The 20341-nt window shown below is 44.6% G+C and overlaps 2 protein-coding genes across 5 annotated transcripts in view; one reads left to right on the forward strand and one right to left on the reverse strand.

Annotated features, from left to right (window-relative positions):
- Positions 1-223: 223 nt before the first annotated feature.
- Positions 224-7011, reverse strand: AKIP1 (A-kinase interacting protein 1). 3 transcript variants are annotated; one of them, XM_074884406.1, is made up of 6 exons: positions 6897-7011; positions 6223-6300; positions 3730-3846; positions 3361-3411; positions 2367-2462; positions 224-714 (listed from the first exon to the last, which is right to left on the reverse strand). In XM_074884406.1, exons 1-6 carry the CDS (start codon positions 6993-6995, stop codon positions 691-693), a joined length of 465 nt encoding a protein of 154 aa, XP_074740507.1. In that variant the 5' UTR covers positions 6996-7011; the 3' UTR covers positions 224-690. The 3 variants fall into 3 exon arrangements, with proteins under 3 accessions (XP_074740507.1, XP_074740506.1, XP_074740508.1); XM_074884405.1 differs by lacking the exon at positions 224-714 and having other exon boundaries at positions 2019-2462; XM_074884407.1 differs by lacking the exons at positions 224-714; positions 6897-7011 and adding an exon at positions 6740-6837 and having other exon boundaries at positions 2019-2462.
- Positions 7012-10023: 3012 nt separating this feature from the next.
- The window catches only part of DENND2B (DENN domain containing 2B), a 177799-nt gene continuing 167481 nt past the window's right edge, over positions 10024-20341 (forward strand). For both annotated transcript variants that reach the window (XM_074884443.1, XM_074884446.1), the window contains exon 1: positions 10024-10207. The gene's annotated coding sequence lies outside the window, so the exon portion shown is untranslated. The remainder of the gene's footprint in view (positions 10208-20341) is intronic.

The following is a 20341-nucleotide window of genomic DNA, read 5'->3' on the forward strand; positions in this document are numbered from 1 at the left end:
TTCACTAAAACAAAACAAAAATTCCAGAACCCTAAAAAAGGGCTGAAGCTACTTGGTGAAATGGAAAAGGTCAGTATGGAGCTCCATGCTGTATATTAGCAGGTGTCACAGCTGTGCACTGAAGTGACATGCTTTGCCTTTTGATAAAACTAAAAAGAAACCAGAGTGGTTTCATTCTAGCCTCAAACTGGCAGCATGAATCACAGCAGTGGATGCAATGTGGTAATACAGAGTATAATGACATACTTTTATTCCTGTAAAACAGCCCTTGTTGTTTTTAAACCTAGAAGGTACATTGCTACTTCTTGAGATAGCTGAAGCAGTTATATAATACAGACTTCATCAGAAGTAACTTGCCACAAAGAAGTGAAGGTAGAGACCAGGCTTCTTGGAGGTGCTCTCTGTGGAGCTAATGTCCTCCCACTGTATTCACCAAAAATCCCCCTAACTTCTAAAGGAGCAAAGGTTTTGGTCAAAGCCTAACAGTTTTTGAAAATCCTTCAGTCTTACTGTACACTTTTGTGTTTCAACAGTAAAGCTTGTACTAGCACAGAAACAATTACCATTATTAAAGCTAAGTGAGGCAGAGGTGCCTATCTTACAGCCAGGAAAGCAGCAGTTACAAGGGCACTGATGCTTTCTTTTAGAGTAGACTTCCAAGGGATTTGTTTTCTCTCCTCCAGGAAGGTTTTACAGCATCAGAAAAACAAAGATCTAAAACAGAAAGAAAGAAAACAGAGTCAGATGATAAACCTAAAGCAACTTGCATAGAAGATGATAAACTCAACCATGTCAGAATAGGACAGAAAAAACGGCAAAGAGCTCATTTGCAACAAACCAGAGACACATTATCAAACAGAATTCAATAAATGTGCAACTGATGAAGTTCAGGAGCTGAAATTTCAGGTAAACTGCTTATACTATATCAGTGTTACATTTATTAAACAAATCAAGTTCTGATTTAGGTACTGTCTCTGTAGAATATCTTTATGGATAACTGTATAACTTTAATAACTGAGAAACTCTTATTTCCACGCACATCAAATTTCAGCATCCTTATTCTTTACTCCAAGGTGTTATATTAAATTCCTAATTATTTGGACTTGACTTTAAAATTCTGGAGAGATCAGGTAAACTAGTATGAGGACTAAAAGCCTGAACAGATGCACAGCAAGGGTCTAATAAACCTCCAATTTGTCTACAGTTCTCTGGGGTCAGCCAGAGGAATTCAGCATAGTGATTTCTTTTTGCAGAAAGCCAGAAGGAATGGAGAAACAATACAAGTTGGCAGCTGAAAGTATTTTTTTCAGGATTAAAGTGGAAGAGAAAGTAGGCAGAGGGTAAAGGACCTGCTACTGTACATACAAACAACAAAATGCTTAGAGATCCAGCATTGAAGTCGCTGAATTTTATAGTCCCATGAAAATTAACTGAAACATTAATACCATCAGCTACAAAAAGATTACAGATATATATATATGTCATATCATTAATTTGAACTGTGGAACCTGATCCTTCAGGAGAGTTAAGTATCCAGGGAGTCTCATTAGTGGAACTGCTCATGTTTAAAGGGTATGAGCTTGGCCATAAGCTGCAGCGGGAAGTTGCTCAGTGGTACTTTTCCCCTGCAGGAAACAGGAGATAATTCAGAGTACCTGACTGCCCCCTGACAAAGGCAGCTAGCTGGTGTTTAGCCCAGGTAAGAGCCTGCAAAGAGACAGGACTCGAAGGGGTAATGCTTTGTGTGCCTATACTGAACATGGGACACACATTCAAGCACCTTCCTGAGTTGGGGTCCTAGACAGTGAATTTCACTGGCATTTTATTTCTTTATCAGAATAATAAAAGTACAGATAGCAGAGATGTGTTGTGAGTCAGCTGCTCTAAAATCAGTGCCAGCCCACAGAAGCTCATGTACATCCATATTTATACCACATGGATCATGCTCTCTGTGGTCAAGAATGTGACATGGACGTTCTGTCTGAGGATAATATAAAAGAAGCTGCCATCACAAAGACTAAATTATGTATTTTATTCCACTGATTGTATCTTTAATTGTTAAAAGCATAAAAACTTGGAATTACACAGTCACATAATTGGATCTAAGGCATACAATGTACAAATATTTATAAAATCAGTGTACAAAGTGGGCTGCATATAATTGCATTAAGTAGAAAAAAAATGTACAGGCATAAAAAGGGAGTCCCAAAGAGGAGGATACTATTAAAGTGCTAACAATAAAAAGATATACATAGTTCGTTACATGCATTAAAACAGCCTCGTATTTTATTCCTGTGATTGCCAAGAAACAACAAACATCATAGAACAAAAGTTAAATTAACACTTTGTCCTGCATTGACATCTACCACATGGGTTTGTTGCACCATGTCCTCTGAGGTTGCTGTGACAGAATAGGTGCCAGGAGAAACTTCAATGTAGATGTCTTCGGAAGCTTGTCTGGTCTTTAGGGGGAAAAAAAACAAGTTTCATTACTATTTAGTCATCTTAGATTTCCCACAGAAATAAAAATTTTGAATTTGGATAAAAAAAAATTACATTTCAGCTAGATAAATGTACTAACATTTTTCAAAATATACAGGCAGCCTGGACAAAACTGTAAAACATTTCTGTCAGTGCAAAAATTAGCAAGTGCTATACTCAAAGTATTTCATCTAATGTTTCAATCAATGGAAATAATCAACATGCTGTAATCTCTGCCTCACAGAACTGAAAGTTACCAACCTAAATGGTTTTGAACATAAACCTGGAAAACATCCATACAACAAGGCTGCTCTGCCTAATTTGTACTGTGGTACAGATTCCATGTTTCTCATCTTTTGTGACTTAGAAGTTCCCGAAATTGATTTGGTGAGGTGTTAGGCTTTGAAAAATAAAAGTTTTCTTTTCCTTGAAGAACAGAAGTCTTCAGAGAGACTGTAAGAGGGCCAAGCATAACTGGCTAAGCAACTGCTGCGTGCCTTGCTGCATGCCTTTCCTCAGCACAGGGAGTGTCAGGAGCACAAATGAGGTGAGACTGGAGAACTGCTGGATTATTGCTGCTGATGCAATTCACAAGAGCCTAAAGATTAATCATGGTGTTTGACATTCTGTACCAGTCCAAAATATGAAGTAGACTCTTAACTGGTTATGTGCCAGAATGACACAATCTGGTTTGTAATTAATTGTGCAAGTCTCTGTATGCCCACCTATACATACGTTAGGATTGTGAATGCACCAGTGGTAAATCTTCTGTGCCGTCGCAAAGTCTCCATACCCGATCACAAATTTTAACCAGTTTGATGCAAAATGATAAAGAAATGCTATATATCAATTGAAAAACAAAGTATCCTATAAACTTACACGTTGCTGGCAAGTTTTAGCTTGACTGGGTGCTACAGAGGCTTCAGTTCTCTGTAAAGAAAAATATACTGTTTTCTAATGATACAACACAAAGGCAAATTCAGCCCCCGAAAGAAGGATGCTTTATGTACATGAAATTTTCCCCTCCACAGAAGGACTGGTATGATACTGATTGGTGCCACCAGAAGTTACTCTGCCTCCCCCCTGACCCTGCAACAGAAGACTTGGATCAGTCCAGGTGTTCACATGCCTATGATGTCAAACCACATACATCAGTGTAAGCAAGTGTCACAGACACTAGATAGGTAACAACTGTCCCGTGGTGAGGGACAGAATAACCTTTAATCAAAACCAAAACCACCTACTTACTTCCTCCTCTTCAGAGGACTCCAGCTCTCTTTCCTCTGCTTGCCTGCCATGGTATCTGCAGATGTGTTTGATTTCATGCTCTTTGCATCTAGAGGCTGCCATGAAGCTATAGTACTTCTGGACAACAATAGAAACAGAATATTATGGAGAGAAGCATCAAAGCCATGCTCACAACTACTGTGGATTTACAATTAAAAGTGGAACTGCACAGCTATTGACCTTCTGTATTAACTGGCTGGTTTGTTCTTGTGTGAGGATGAAAACAATGCCTGGATGTGCACAGGACATCTGCGTTCTGGTACAAAACTGTCAGCCGTGGTTTTAGATGCCTGTCTCCTGACACAATACATAGGGACTCCAACACCTCAGGACTGAATTCATGAAAATATCAGGAGGAATGCTCTGGAAACATCTACCTGGTCAGGAAGAAATGCTCTGGTGGATGTGTATGCAAGCTAGGTGCTTTGCAACCTAGCCAGTGAAGACTGGTTCTGCAGGGCATGGGCAGGAGCAGTGCTCTAAAAGCAGAACATGTTAATACTAAAAAATTAGTTGGTAAAGAAGCTGAAGTGTCTTCAAGGCTGGCACCAGTAGCATAGCAGTTTTGAGAATTGTATTTAAGCCCACAGCAGCCCTTTTCTGGCTCCACAGTAAAGGTACTTGAATCTTCCCCACTGCAGATTAAATATTTGAGTACAGCTCTGCTGCCATCTGCTGTCACCAGAGAACTCCTCCCAGAGTTACCTTTTCGATCACCGGGACCAGAAGGTTCCAAAATATCTATTTAATTTCACTTCTATTTTCCTTGTCTCTGACTGTCAAGACTAAACTTAACAAAAGTAAGGCCAATAGCAATTCTTATTTCCAAATCTACTGCTGTGCTTTATTCTTTGAGGTTATGTACACATCAACGGATCTGGTTGCTCGTATTGTGGTTTACTGTGAAGCTATGTCCCAAAATACATGAAATACTCTGACCTATTGCATAATGCTTCACAGAGCATCTTTGTATCACAGGTGAGCTGGATCCTTTTACGTGATGTCACTGAGCAAATAAATGAAATCAAACTTTTGGTAAGAAATATGGGTAAACTTTAGTCCCTTAGTAACTCTAAAGAACTCAAATCATAATTTTAATCATTTGCCTAAATGGTTGTATTTGGCTGTGGATTTTTATTTGCACTTTGTAAACTTTACCCATGAACTTGTAGGTCTGAAAATTCCCCCCTCCCTCACCTTTTATGACTCTTCTCTACAGAAGATGGCTGAAACAGTATTGTCTTGGCTGATGCATAACTGTGGAAGCCACCCACTGCTTGTTCAAACTCTAATACTAACAGGACAGAGGATGAATCTCTATACACAGTTACATTTTTGTTTCATCTTGGGTAAAACTATTCTGCTAGAGTTGTTTTAGGATTAACTGGTTACTGTGTATGTAGTGCTTTGAAATGATAAAGGAGTTGCTTAAGAGCTAATCAGCTGTTGTGTGTTAAACTACTGTTTAACTTAATTGAAGACTTAGCCTCTGTTATTAACTCTGCAGACGAGGAGCTCCCTGCTGCATTATGATAACTGATTCTGAAGGGCATAGATGATGTAAACTGTGATGGGAGTTTTCAGAGACTATAATGCAGTAGTCGGGCTGCAGGGCTGCATTCACAAGGACGAGCTGCAGAGATGATCATACCCTGCAGAGTAACGACACCCAGCAGCCAGAGCCAACATGAAAGCTGTGGAGCTGTGCATCTGTGTGCCATACCTCTCCATTTCTACTTATCACAAATAAAGATGTGGTGCTGCTCAGAACTGAGCACACACTCCTTATCCAGTAGCAACTTCCCAAATCCAGTTTGCTTAAACAACACGGGGGAGGGTTAACTCTAAATTCAGAGCAAATGTGTGACACACAGCAATCTCTTTGCTTGAGATTCAGACTCTCCCTTACTTCTACCACCCAGAGCATACCGACTCTATCAGCCAGCATAAACAGCTCATGGTGGCATGATGAAAACCAAGGGTTAACTCTGTTGTAAAGCTACTTCACAGCAGAGGTGCAGAGGTACCCACCAGCACTGGAAACAACTCTGTACATTGTGACACCTGACAACCCTGCCTGCAGTGGCTGACACAATGTAATTTGTGATGTCATCTGACATTTCTGTCTCTCTAACCGTATTGCCTTTCCACCAAGAAGCGGAGGAACCCTCTGTTAAAATCCGTACTGGTACTGTCTATGGAAAACACTGATAGTGGTGCTTATCAACTCAGGGTAACACTGGTGAAACGTACCATGTAACTACCACATGATGGCAAATGCCCCAAATTTCTTAATCTAGGCTGGCATCACAGGCTCACTGGCTAAGCTCTTGCTGTGCAATGAGCAAAACTGAAGTCTAATTTCTGCAGTTTTAGCAAAAGTAGCGCAAACAGGCCTCTGCCAAGCACATCATAAACATTCTCCTTTGCACAGGCCTGGGGTTAAAACCTCACCTCGCATTCCTTTGTGGCTTGATTCATCAAGTTCACAAGTGAAGTGAATGCTGCACTAAGGCGTTCTGAATCTTCTTCCTGCAATTAAAGAAAATTTTTGTAACTCATAATGTGGTGCTAGTCGTTTAGAGGTAGAAACTGTCAACTTTAAACAGCAAAATACTCGCTAGTGCTGGAGGCTGTCCCGGGGGTGAAAGTCCCGTGCGGCCCCGCTGCAGCGCGCCCACCGGCCTTCCAACGCCCCCGACATGCACCAGGCACGGCCGGGGCACCTGCCGCAGCCAAGAGCTCACCGGTGGAGCGGCAGCCTCGCCCCGCCGTCCTGCAAAGCACCGGTAATGGAGCTGTAAGTGCCCTCGGCCGCTTCACGCTGGCCTTGACCAGATAAAACGCAGGGGAAGCAGCCAAGTGTGAAACCGCGCGATGTACTTTAAAATGCCTCTGGCTCGTTAACGCACACATCCGGCCCAGCTCCCCGCACACACACGGATACACACACACTAGGCCTCTCACGGACACGAGCGATCCCGCCACCAGTTAAGGACGCGGCTCCTCGGCACTTCCTATTCATCCTGCTGCATTTCTGCCTCCGCCGCCGCCCCGCCTTGCCGCCGCCCGCCGCGCTGACCGGGCCCGAGGCCGGGAGCCGGCCCGCCGCCGCCCGCCGCACTGACCGGGCCCGAGGCCGGGAGCCGTCCCGCCGGCCGCCGCCGCGCCCGCTCCAGCACGTCGCGCGCCAGCCCCGCCGTCCGCCCCGCGCGCGCCCGCTCCATCCCGCCGCCGCGCCGCCACAGTGCGCATGCGCGGCCGCCCCGCTCCCCCCCCTACGCCGCTGCCGTTAGGGGGCGCCACCGCCCCGCCGGTCCTGCGCTGCCCCGCCCCGCCCGGTAGCCCCGGGGCAGATTGCGCCGCGCGCCCGGTCCCGCCGAGAGGTCGGGGGGCTGCGTTTTCCCCTCACGCCACCACTGTGGGGCGGGCCTGCCCCCTGCCCTGCGGTAAAGCCGCCGCCCCGGGTGGGGGAGGGGCGTCCGTCTCTGAGCTTCCCTCAGGGGCGCCGCTCCCGGTTACGACGAGTCCGTGAGGCGCCCGGGTGCAGCTCCGCGGCTGCCCCCGTCGGGCGGCAGCGGGGAAGAGCCCAGAGCAGCTGCGGGGTGCTGAGCCCCGGCGTGCCCGGGCAGCTTCGCCCCGCGGTCTCTAGTGGAAAGCGGTACTCCCGGGTTTGCTTTAAACTTACGAGGTACAAAATAACAGTTGTGGTACGTAGTGACGGTTGGCTGAGTGAAACAGGTATCGGTGAGGGGACAGAGTGCCTGCTCTCCAAAAGAAAGCCCTTTCACTTTGGTTAGTGAAAAGAAAGCAGAAGGTGTTTTGGCCTACTGCAAGCAAGATTTACCAAACAAGATAATTTGCTCCCTGGAAGCTGCTTCTGGCCCAGGAGGGGTTTCCAGCAGGACAGCGCGTATGCATGAGGCCTGAGGCTGCGGTCCCAGCTCAGAGCTACCAGACTTGGAAAGTCACCGTGGCTACATGTAAATTAGAGCCCCTCTGGCTTTGCTAACCTCGTTTGCACCGAGGTGACAGTAAGAAGAGCAAAATAAGCACAGAAACTTTCTTGCAGTATGGCCACGGTTAACAAGTAGGCCCTGATTTTTCAAGTCTTTCATTCTTGGTTGTGTAGCTTTGCTAGCTGTAATCTCTTTGGCAAACAAGAAAAATAGTACTGTCACAGTTCACATTTTAGTATCATCTTTCAGTTGCTTAAGCAGAGCAGCAGCCAGCTACTGTAATAAACATGCCCTTCACAGGCTGCTTGTTGATTAAAACACATTGAAGGCCCCAATTCACTGTTCAAATGCATCTTAACTTTAGCTTGGGTGTCTTGTACTCAAAGAAAAATTTAGGCAGTTGCTGGGGTGCTTGAGGTCTGGGGGACTAAATGGGGAGAAAAATAATATTTGATGAAAGCAGTGTTAGCATGTTTGAGGTGATTGCTTGATGTGCTGGAGAAGCAGCCAGAGCAGACTGCTTGCTGCTTAACTGGAAGTTGAGCATCTTTCTTCAAGCATCATTCCTTGTTATCATTAGTCTCCTGGAGAGGCGGATGGGTTTGTTATCTTGCTGTGCTTGTGAAATATACTTGAAAAGACCCTCCTATGTAGTTTTCATAATGGGGAAAGAAAATTGTATTCATTTTATGTTCCTGCCAGGTACTTGTAGTGGTAGCTTGTTGTTCAGGAGGTAAATTATTCCTTGTGTGTTGAAATTTAAACTCCCACCATTTTTTGAAGTTCGGTCACACAGTACTCCTTTTTGCAGCTGAGTAAATACATCTGTCCCAAGAAGGCTGACAGCTGAAATAGCTTTTGCTTTGAAACACACATTCACATCAGACTCCAGATGAGAGTTACCCTTATTTCCTGTACATTCACTCTTTTGAAATATGATGGAGGTTTGTGAAATGCTGGACATTTACACCAGATATCCTTGTTGTGTGGGATGATGGATAAGAATATCTCAAGACAATGTATCTTATTTTGTTGAAGAAGCGGCAAAGCCAAGAATAGTTTATTCTGAGTACTCAGCTCTGGGTTGAGAAGTATCCCTGTGTAGGAAAGCATTTGCCTAACACCGAGCGCCATTTTGGTTCCATTTCATTCAATGGCAAGAAAGTAAGCATGTGTTTAAACTTCAGAAAAGGTGAATGCTGGAATTTGTATTTCTAGTTGCAGAATACGTGTCGCTCTTCGCTTTATTTTTCTTCCATTCCTATTATCATTTGGTTAATATATTGTGAAGTGACTTGTTTTATAAATGCTTACATAACACTTCAAGATTTAGGTCCAGTCTTTGTATTTTGCAGTGATCATGGTCTTGCTAACAGCTAGGATCCTGCCTCTTTTGTATGGTTTTTATATCAAACGTCTTGTGCGGGTTTCTCCTCTCTCGAACCAGCAGAAGCACGTGGACAGGCGTGGCATGGAGCTGGCCCTCATGATGCTGTTTGTGGCCTGTGTGCTTGATGGCTTGTGCCAGGTAGAGACCTTCCTCACCCTCCAGTACATGCGCTGCCCTGTGCGTTGGCCTGCGGGCACCCTGGCCTGCAGCGTCCCCCCGAGTGGGCTCCTCCGAGCGAGCAGGGCGTTACAAAACTGCCGTCAGCAGCTGGTCCTAGTAGGCTGGATCTGGTCCAAGGTACCCGGAATGAAGTTCAGAGGCGTACCGCTGCCTCCCTCTTTCTACACAGGTACTGTTACAACGGAGCTACCCCGGGGAGCTGGGAAAGCGCGGGCGCCCGCCGTCCCGGGGGCTCGCCCATCCCCGGCGCCCTGATGGAAACCATCTGCTCGGCGCCGGGCGCAGGAAGCGCGCCGCTGCTCTCCTCCTTCCTTCCTTTCTTCCCCGCAAGCGGCTCCGCGTGGAGAGGAGCCCAGCACTCGAAGTTTTTTAAATAAAAAATAAGCCGTATCGCTCCTCTGGGGTAGAGGGAGGAGGACGGTTGGCAGTTCTCCCCTCCTCCTCCTCTGCCCATCGCATCTCCCCGCGGCCCGGCGCAGCCCCGGTAGGCAGCTCCCCTCCCTCCCGCCTGGCCAGGACCCGGGTTTGGGGCCGGGGGGGGGGGGGCGCGGCGCCCACCCCTCCGCGGAGCCGGGGCCGAGCGCTGCCGACCGGAGCGGTGGCTCGGCCGCCCGGGGCTGCCCGGCCGCGGCGGGGCTGCAGCCCGGCCCTGGCTGCGCTGGGGGAGCAGGTTTCTTTGTTGGCTGCCGGGTGACTGGTTCCCATTAATCTCCCGCACTGGCCGTGGCCGTCTCCACTTCCTGCCTTTGCATACTTCTCTCTCCCTCGATTTCAGTCCCTTCCCTCCCCCTTCCCTCCCCCCTTTCTTTCTCTCCCTCTTCCCAGCTCCTCCAAAAAAGCTACAACCGCCCGGGCTGCGGGACGGGGGCTGCGGGCGTCCAACGGAGGGAGCGCATCCCGGCGCGCCTCGGTAAGGGCCGGGGAGCGGCGCCGCCGGGCCGGTGGTCGCCTCTGGGGACGCGGGCAGGGGAGCGGGGCTGGGGGGAGAAACGATTGACCGTGCTCCGGCTCGCCGTGCCCGCGCCCTGCGAGCCGCCCGCCTCCCGGGAGCGGAGTGGGGCGGGCCGGGGATGCGCGGCGGCGGCTGCGCCCCGGGCCCTGCGGCTCCTCGGAGCCCCCGCGGCAGCGGAGCCGCCGGTGGCCGCGCCGGTGCGGGGCGGCCCCGCGATCCCCGCCCGGGGGCAGCGCAGGTTGGCGCGGGGTCCTTGCGCACGGGCGGAGCGGGGAGTCGATCCTCCCGCGCCACCGCCGTGCCACCGCCGTGCCTGGCGGGACGTTTGTTCTCGGGTGCGTGGCGAGGGCAGGGGCACCCCGGAGGGACGGAGCCCAGGAGACCACCTCGGCGGGACCGGGTTGGCTGTAGCCGGGCTGGGAGCCAGCCCGCCGAGTGTGGGGCTCTGATCTGGAAAGAGACGGGGGGCTCTGGCGCTTCTTTTCCCTTCCAGTGCCCACTCGCATCGTCTGCCCAGCCGGCTGTAATGTTTGCGTGCGTGTTGAAAGGAGTAGAGGGGCCACCTGGACTCCAGCGGAAGACTTTAGGATCCCAAGACAGATTTAGCTGAAGAGCTAAGGGAGCTGCTTCAGCAGTTCACTTGGTGGGAAAATCAGATGTACTGCTCTTGGCTTGGTACCAGCTGTTTGCTTTACTAAGGAGCAGTGGGTCACCGCAATCAAAGAGTAGCGGCTACATATGAGAGAGCCTTCTTATGTTTACTTCAGTTTTATCACTCAAATGTACTTTGAGTTTTAGTAGTCAAGCTGATTGAAGCCGGATGCATAGTAGTATTGCATGGAGTATGTCAATAGCAGTGTTTTCTACACCCTTGTTTTACTGTTGCACTGACTTTGGGGAATAGGTTTTCTTTCATTTTTATCCTGAGTAGTCAGTCATTAACTTCAGCCAGATACTGAATAATCCAGTGAAAACCACCTAGAGTGATCAAAATTTGTGGAAGATAAAGGATGAAACTGTTAGTTGTAGTCTGATTTCTGGTGATGCAGAGTAGGATGAATTGAAGTGAGGTTGATTTGCTTTTAAGACTTGATGATGTTTTCTTTATATATGATTAATATATAGTCAGTAGATGAAAATATTCCATGTAGTGGAAGGGTAAGTTAACAGAGAAAAGGTAGAAGTATCTTGCATTTAAGGTGAGATTTGAAAAAATCATGTATGTTTTAGGAATGTAAATATTTAACTTTCATTTTGATGGTCAGGTTATGCAGGTGGCACAGTGGAAATCTGTTACCAGGTTGACAGGTGAGAGTAAGATTTATGGCTTTGACCAATCATTTCCCTCTTGCTTTAAGATTAGTTATTTAAAGGAAAACTGAAACACATTTAAGGAATTATGACTACTTTATCAAGTTACCTAAGAGTATGGCTGACCACCTTTTAAGGCTAGCTACACGCTATATACTGTTAAGAGTGACTAGACTGACAGGGAACTGCCATCTTGCTTCTGGAGTGGAACCAGTTTCCTCTGAGAGTATGGAGAAGTGAGGAGCAGGGCTCCTTGGGAAGAGGTGATAGGATGGGTGGTGCTGGGCCTCACCGGGATATGGAGACTGTCCTGGTCCTAAAAGCATATAGCGTGCATTCTCCTGTCATATGCAGAAATAAGAGAGTCCAGCCTGGCCTGGCTTTCTTCTGCTCCCTTCAGGGTGCTAAACTGCCCCAGCCAGCTCGCTTAGTGCAGTCACTGCCCCTCCTGGCGCTGGGGAGGAGAGGCGCCTTCTGTCCTCTCCTACCCCTACAGCACGCTTGTGCTCTGGCTGCCAGAATTTGTGGCTGCTCCAAGGAACTCAGGACCAAGCATTGCCGTTTCCCTTTAAGCAAGTGACTTTTAACATATACTGTAGCTCTTTAAGGAGCATGTGACCCCTTATTATTGGTGACCCTCTAAACCATTGTGTAATCTGTTGACTGTAACGTACCATGCCAATTTATTCTTGGTTGGGAAGTCTTGCCAAGGACTTGATGGAATAGCATGATTTTATCCACTTTATTGTTTTCATTGTGTTTCATAAACATCTAAGACCCTCTGGGAAGAATCACTGGGGCGGCTGGGCCTCCTTTTTTTAATTGCTGGTTAAATAAATGTTGCCAGTTTTAAAAAAATAAAGTGGTATGCAAGATCTCAGAATGCCTGGAACTGCTAAGCACTCATGTTTAGGAAGCAGAACTATTTTTAGTGTAGGGGCATTTAAAGAAATGATACTAGCCCCTTGTGAAGAGGTCACTGTGAAGTGCACTGAAGAGCCTGCTTTTAACTGGAGAGCAAAACCAAGTTTCCCACAGTTGAATAAAGCTAAAGAACCAGATTTGTACTTTTCCCATTTAACTGGAGAGGAAGAGGGTGGACTTTTTGTTAGCTTACAGTAGTGGGAGTAAGGAGGCCCAAATTCTTATCATACAAAAAAAATATAAAATCCTGGTCTTGGTGAGACGCTTGCCTTTCTGATTCCCTCCAGTGTCTGAAATGGAGATGTAGGACTGAAAGGCATTTAATGCTTTCTGAGAAGAGCTGGGAACTGGCAGCTGAGAATACGGTATATGTCACAACTCTCTTGAATGGATCCCTGACTGCCATCCTTATCTATAGCTAAAAGAACTGGAGTAAAACTTTTTTTTTAAAAAAAAAAAAAAAAAAAAAAAAGCAAGCAAGCATGGGTGTTGAGAACTCAAGGTGATTTGGGATCCTAAATCAATTCTGAATACAGGACTGAGGTTGCTAAATAAATTACTTTGCATCCAGAGAAGACTTCCCTCAACTCATCTGCCTGGAAAATAGAAGTACTTGCTTTTGATGGCTTAAGAGAATGTGGTTTAGGTCAAAGTTACCACTGTGTGCTAGATCCATCATGTCATCTACGTATGGTTAATGTAACCCAGTCTCTTGCAGGGCAGAGGACCAACATCTGGACTGGTCAGGCTTTCAAATGGTACCAAATGATAGCTGGGTCAAGTTGAGTTTCAGTCCAAACTTCATTGATATCTTGTTTAACATAAATTCAGTTTAGATTATGAATTACCTTTTTTTTTTTTCCTTCCCCCCCCCCCCCCCAGTGCTGAGTGCTATGTGTGTTAGTTTTCTCTCTGTGCTGTAAAGTGTGTGCAACTGTTGCTTCTCAGATTTTTTGGTCTCCAGTTGGGATTTAGTTGGCAGTGCAGATAGAGGCAAGTTTGGGGAACTGAATCCAAATATTTACATTTTCAATTTGGCCTAGTCCTTGTGCTTGTAAACACTCATAGTCATATTGAACTTTGGTGAGGTTGTAAGTGGCTTTGCCAAGCCTTGGAGAGTCACACCCTACAAGACCCGAAATTCCCCCTTTTGGGAAGAGTTTTGGATATGGTTTTTGGGTGTACGTACATCAGCTGAGAGTTAGTACTCGTCACTCTTACCCCTAATCCAACTGCAAAATCTTTTCCTGTATCTTGCTTCTTTTTCATGTAGAAATGCCTTATGCAGGTGAGATGTGCCAAGTTAAATGTCATGGAAAAGAAGTTCTGCCCACCTATGAGGTACTGTGTGGACTCTGTAAATCCTGATCACCTGTGCTGCTCTAGAGCTCTGGCCTCATAGAGGGGGGCCATGGTGGAGATCCTTCTCCCTCTGTAGCTACCATTTTCCTGGTTCTTGCTGTTTGGGTGTGCAGAAATAAGGTTTTGAGGACTGAGTTGAACAATGGGGATGCTTGCTCATGGAGTTTCAGATTTAAGTTCTCTTTTTACTCATACAGGCTTTGAACAGCTGTCAGATTTTGTTGGAAACTCTTTATTCACTGGGGACCGACCCTGAAAGATTTATTCTGCATTAGCAGTTGAACGTTCTGAAGTCCACATTACTACAAACTGTAGGGATAGGGATCAGCTAGTACATTAACACTTCATGGCCAAACCACCCTCTTGTTTGGGTATGCCTTTCTATTTGGGTGCGTTCCTATTAACCAGAGTTTGAAATTGGATTTGGTAGTTTAGTTGCAGAGAGCTAGAAACTATGATGAGGTGATTGAGCTGCAATGCATTACAGTAAGAGTTCCTACTCATCAGTTGAGGTCTGTAACTTTGTATTCTTAGCCAACCTAGTTTGGAAGAAGACTGCATTAGCTTAATCCACAGTGAACGTGTTTAGAGTAACCTAACTTGTTCTCTCTCTGGAGTGTATACCCAGATAGTTAGAACTGCTCAGGTAAATGAATGCTATAATTCATACAGCCAGTGCTTTTGATATGTTCTGCTGTAAGCTTCTGACCTTGGAGATGTGTTTGTTAGGTTGAGGAACACAGGACAAGAGTAGGTGTTCATTTCTACCACCACCTTTCACCATTCTTTGAAGATACATTTGTTTGAGCTGTGTCTGTACGCTGAAAACCTGTCAGCTGCTGCAGCGTAGCTGAGACTTAAGTGAATCTGAGCAAATGGAGAAGTCCTTGAGGGCACACTGAAAGCACAGGGAGTTTCTGTCGGAAATGCACCCTGTGTGTGGAAATGTGCCCTGTGTGTGTTCACATGTACAGGAATGGGATGTTATTTCAGATTAAGTGTAGCTGTCTCCTAATTTCTCTTTAAAATGAAGATGTAAAAATGTTTGATATATGAACATTTAGTGTTTGCCCTGGTGCCAACACAGGAAACCAGGTCTTTGAATTGAAACATTTAACATTATTCCCTAACTCCCATGTTATTAAAAACAGTCATTGTGTGAAGTTTTAATACTATTATTCATTTCATCATTTTGATGGGGTCGTCACACTGAATTACTGGTTTGCATTTTTTCCCCTTAAGAAAAAGCCTAGTTGTCTTCATGAGACATCCAGTCACAATCACAGGGAACAGATGCTAACTGGCTAGAGTTGTGAGAAGCGCCCTGCTCAGCCTGCTATTCCAAGTATTAGGGCAGAGACCAAAGTACTTTAGGAGAGCTGCCCCGGAAGATCTAGCAACCCTTTTTCAGTGAGGAGCAGATGTTCCAGACGCGGACTCTGTTCATTGTTCTGAGAAGTCCTTCAAGTCAGGAGATGGATCTGTCTCTTGGCATTTTTGCTTTCAACATTGTTACTTCTTTGAGGGCGTGCAAATAGTTTTTGCAAGATGGGGTGGAATGAATGAGGAGCTCTAATGATTTTGATCCTTTGTCCTGGTGGAAACGCTTATCACTCAAGGTCACTGGAAAGAGCCTGAAGTCATTTTCTTTCTGCGTGGGCACAGTGTGCTAAAGAAAAAAGGGGCATATTGACTCGCTGTGTGTGAAAGTGCATCTCATTTGTGCTACAAGATTGCAATGGTTGGAGTTTCCAGTTTGCCTCATCTCTTAATCCCAGATCTAGGCTCACAAGATCCTGTTAGCTAGTGTTGTTCAAATGAGCTTTATTAACTGGGAATATTGTTTTGAAGGTATGGCAGATCAGCAAAGTGTAAAAGCTTACCAAATTTCCTGTGTGATGGTAGGCTCTGATTATTTCCACTGTTAAGTTGCAAATTAGGCAGCAGTTTCACACCACGACTTGCATTTTACTGCTTGCTATATCCCTGCTATATTGTTAACTTTAGTCTTTGAGCAGAACATCCCCCACGCCATGCAAACTGTGTAAGAAATGGCTGACTTGAAAAAGGTGAGATCAGAGTAGAAAAGGACAGAAAGGGATCAGACGGAAGAGGCCTAAAATAATCTGAACCTCTCTATAGGCATTTTGTATTACTTAACAGTCTCCAAAATTGTTAAAACAGCATTCAGTACTTGTCAGTACAATTCATGCACCCTTAGGTTTGTATGCTGTTTCTCTGTTAGTGTTTTATGGATGTACCCATCACCATTTCTCCTGTGGAGGCGAGTAAATATCCTGGGTTATTTAATTATAATGCAAAGAAAACCAAGAACAAGTGCAAGGAGCTCATGCTGTCTCCTTTTTGGCACCTGCCTTGTCTGAAAGCCTATGCGACACTTATGGGTACTCCTGAGCTTTAATGGCACAACCTGGACTGGTTTTGGTATTAACAGGCCTCAGGATATCTTCTAAGCCTCCCTCCCCACTTTCACAGGTGTTGTGCTTCAGTTCTGTCCTCCCCAGTGCCAGGGATTGGTGCTGGGGGGTTTCCTGCTGATTGGCTCAGTGCTTTATTATCCTCTGAACCACCACCTTGAGCAGGACCTTTTAAGGGGTTTGCTGCCACAATTGTAGAGCAGTCAGCAGAGGAACTGGTCTTTCTCTCCAGTGATGTCCTCAGGCCTGGGAAGTAAAGGGGGATATTGCTGGTTGGCAGAGGTACCTTCTCATCTAGTGTCAAGGTGAGCTGGGGACAGTCTTCATTGGCCTGTCCTGCTTTTCCTGTGCTGACAGAACTCGGACAACACAGGTAACTCCCTAGAAGAAATAAATTCAAGAGAGGCAAGGACCTTCAGACTCCTGCCGTCTTACATGCAAATAAAGCTTCATCTAAACCCCTGTGGTTTGGGAAAGGTTGCCTTTTAGTCCCAGGAGAACGTTTGTCATTCTCTTCTCTTTGGCTTTTCTTAGTGTGTTTCTTCTTTCTCCTTTTAGCCCTTGAGCCTCCTTCTTAAAGCACTCTAAACCCAGCAGCTGGGCTTTAATGAACTGTCATACCCTCTAGCTGTGCTGCTGCTGCATTCAGGCTGTATATGGATGTGAGACCTAGATTTTGTGGGTACTGCTTTAAGTGTGGCTTGGAGTTCATTAGGCCCTAGAAAGGGGATAAATGGTGACAGAGAGATTCTTCATTTGCCTGTGAGCTTTTTGGCTTCTCATCTGTCATAGTCCCTGATAGCAGCTATTTGATCTGCAAGAAGTCAGCTGGTGACGTATTCCTCTGCTTGGCTGTTTTTTCTGATATTCAGATTTGTATTTAGTGGAACACTAAGAGAGATGTCAGATTGTGCTTTGCACTCTAAACCCAGTATCACATAAGATTTGATCGAGATTCAGCTTTAATTCTGGCTTTGTTTGCCATTGAGTTCTTTCCCTGTGAGACAGTTATCTTCAGGTTGGAGAAACTAACAGAGAAGTTGACTAATGTACAGCTAAGATGATGTGTCCCAAATGACACAGTAGGAGAGCCATGAAGTTTCTGTGGCAAGCACATGCTTCAGAGAGAAAATAACAGTGGAGGGCAAAAAGTTATGAGAAAAATACACTGTTTATCTGTTCACCTTCATGAGATTGTGTCTGGGGGGGACAGTTCAAGCTATATGGCTCAAGGGGAATGATTGTCTTATCTCTTCGGTTGGGTGGATTGTTGTATATTGCAATATTTCTGGCAACCAAAAAACTGAAGCAGTTAATACCTAGCATAAAAGCATGGCCTATAAGAAAGATTAGAGAATTTACTTTCTGCCCTGGGTGAAACCAATTTCTCTTTTGAAGATTAATGATTCAATCCATTACTATTATTTTTAGCAGAGAGCATAATTATGCAAGGAGAGTATGAGATGAAACTGACTGTAATTTTTGGCATACTAGTGTTGACCTAGAACTACTGTGGATATACGGATGTGATAGAGGAAAGAAACTTGCCTATTCTGAAGTTTGGAGAGATGGTAGAGCTTTTTGCCCTGCAGAAGTATATCTAAGGTACCAGGCTGGAAGCAGAATAATTAAATTCACTGACATATTCATGTGAGAAATTCAAATATGTAATGAATATTGAGGGACATGCATATTCATGAGTCCATGGATAAAACAGCAGGAATCCAGCCCTGGTTAGCTTAGTGCTTTGTCTTGGACCAAACCTTCCTTTTCCCTTTCCTGTATGCTTTGCAGCAGAACAGGTTGGCAACTATATCCGCTTGTCCAGCCCAGACAAACATGTAGTCAGAAGGCTAGCTGGGGTGGAGACCACACAAAGCAGTGTGATTTGGACCAGGTGAATTATCCCAGCATATAGGCAGTGCCTACTCAACTCTTCCTCACCTGGCAATCTATTTCTGGCTGTGACTTTTCAACTTGTTTCTGAATCTGGCTTCCCCCTCCCCTGCCCCAGTAGGGCAAAGAGTAAAAAGCAATTACATGTCAGCTGTTTTGAAAATACGTTTTTTGTGGAGGCTTAGCATGACCCTAAATGTTAGATAGTCAGTGATAGACTTTTTGATCCAAGACTCGTTGACATAAGTGAGATATACATTTTTTTTTTTTTTTAATACACAACAAAGGGACTTACTTTCATGACTTCTACAAACTGGATGCAGGAATCCTATGCGTGGTGCTAATGGACATGCGTTATTTTCACCTCTAGTCTTTATCATGTGGATGTTAAAATCTGAATGATGAGGGCTTCTGAATCAAATTAGGATTAGTGGTTTCTGGAGTAGGGCAAATTACAATAAAAAAAACAGGAGCTGAATTCAGACAATGGCAGAAAGATGATGAGTTATTGCAGCAATGTAGCATCTTTCGTTCGTAAATCTAAAAGCACTTAACAAAATGTGAATGAATGAAAGACTGCATATAACTTTAGTAGATGAGGGAAGCATCAATACAAATGAGAAGGTTCAGGAAGGTAATCCTGGGAACAGATAAAACCTTTCTGTTTTGAGTTTGTCTTACAAAAATCAGAAATATACTGTGAGGCAAAATATTATCTTTTATCTTAAACTGTAAATAAACACCCAGAGTACTGCTTTTGAGATGATAATAATGCTGCTGCCCTTCAGTGCTTCAAAAGCACTTTTTTTCAACTAGAAGGTGATTTCAAGTGAAGTCACTTAATTTCAAGATTTGTACGATTAGGTGCTGAGACTAGCAGGATAGTTTAGGCTTTTAATACCAAGTTTCTTAACTACTTAATCTCAAATATTTATTAATGGACCAATGTATATAGAGATACCTGATGTTAACCCATTCTTTTCTTGAAAAGCATGAGTTCTTCTGTATCTACTCATGTTTGATTTTTTTGAGACTTAGTGAACCATTATTTCTGGTTACAAGGTGGCAGATATTTTGTATCTACTATTTTTCCTTCCCCCCGCCCCCCCAAACCTATGCCAAGAGGCAAAGATACACTCTCATACATCAATGTGCAGCCCAGGTTTACATCTTATGTAGAGTATATTTATGGTAACAGTTCAAAAGATAGTAATTTATCCATATAATTTCACAAATATTCCAAGCAGAATTTTCTGTATGGTGATTAAATTAGCTGTAAAACCCTTTTTATTGATGTAAGTGGGTTAGGTTTGATACACAAGTTAGCACATTAGATGTTTTAGTTATCCCTAAACTTCATTTTGACCACGGAGTGGAGGAAACAAAGACCCTTTCTGCCTTCATGGTTTCTTATTTTTATTTATGGATTCTCAGCCCTCTATTTACAAAGCTTTAATCAGGCTAGATTCAAATAGAATAAAAAAAGCTCTGGCTTTTTGTACAACCCTGCTGAGATTTTCTAAGTCACTTGTGAGAGTTATATGCTCATTTTCCATTAAAGTCAGTTTGAACCAGATACAACAATCCTCAGTGTGGCTTTGGCCTAATTGTTTAACAATAAAGTATCCACATGTTCTTCTTAGGGGGAACTCAGGATCTTCACATTAGGAATGTGATTAAGTATTGCAAGTAAAAGTCAGCAATTCATTGTTTCAGTGTTTTCCTTGTATTAAAGATACTTACACATGTCTGATTATATCTCTACTGAAACAGAAAAGTACCTCTTTCTTAAAACAATTTTACCCCAAAATATCTGCTTTACTTTTGTTCTCAAACTTGGAAGAAAACACCTTTGGTCTGTAACGTTTTTGTACTCTTATCCCTTTGATTTTTATCCACTCTGGGAATAATTGCTCGTAAAGAGCAGGTTCATCTTTCTCCAAAATAGAATAATTTATTTTTTAGAAGAATCTACTATTAAGTACAATGTCTATAGAAAGACGTAAACTCAGGTAAAGAGATACTATCTTGCAAGTCTCTTGTCCTGCTCCCTACTTAGTTGCTCACTTGCTCAGAGGTCCTCTAAGTCATACCATTACCTGCAATCTCAGTTTCTCTGTGCATCTGTAAAGGGATAACTGATACCTCTCCACATTTTCCT

Source organism: Strix uralensis, chromosome 15 (genome assembly GCF_047716275.1).
Source record: "Strix uralensis isolate ZFMK-TIS-50842 chromosome 15, bStrUra1, whole genome shotgun sequence".
Classification (NCBI taxonomy): Eukaryota; Metazoa; Chordata; class Aves; order Strigiformes; family Strigidae; genus Strix; species Strix uralensis.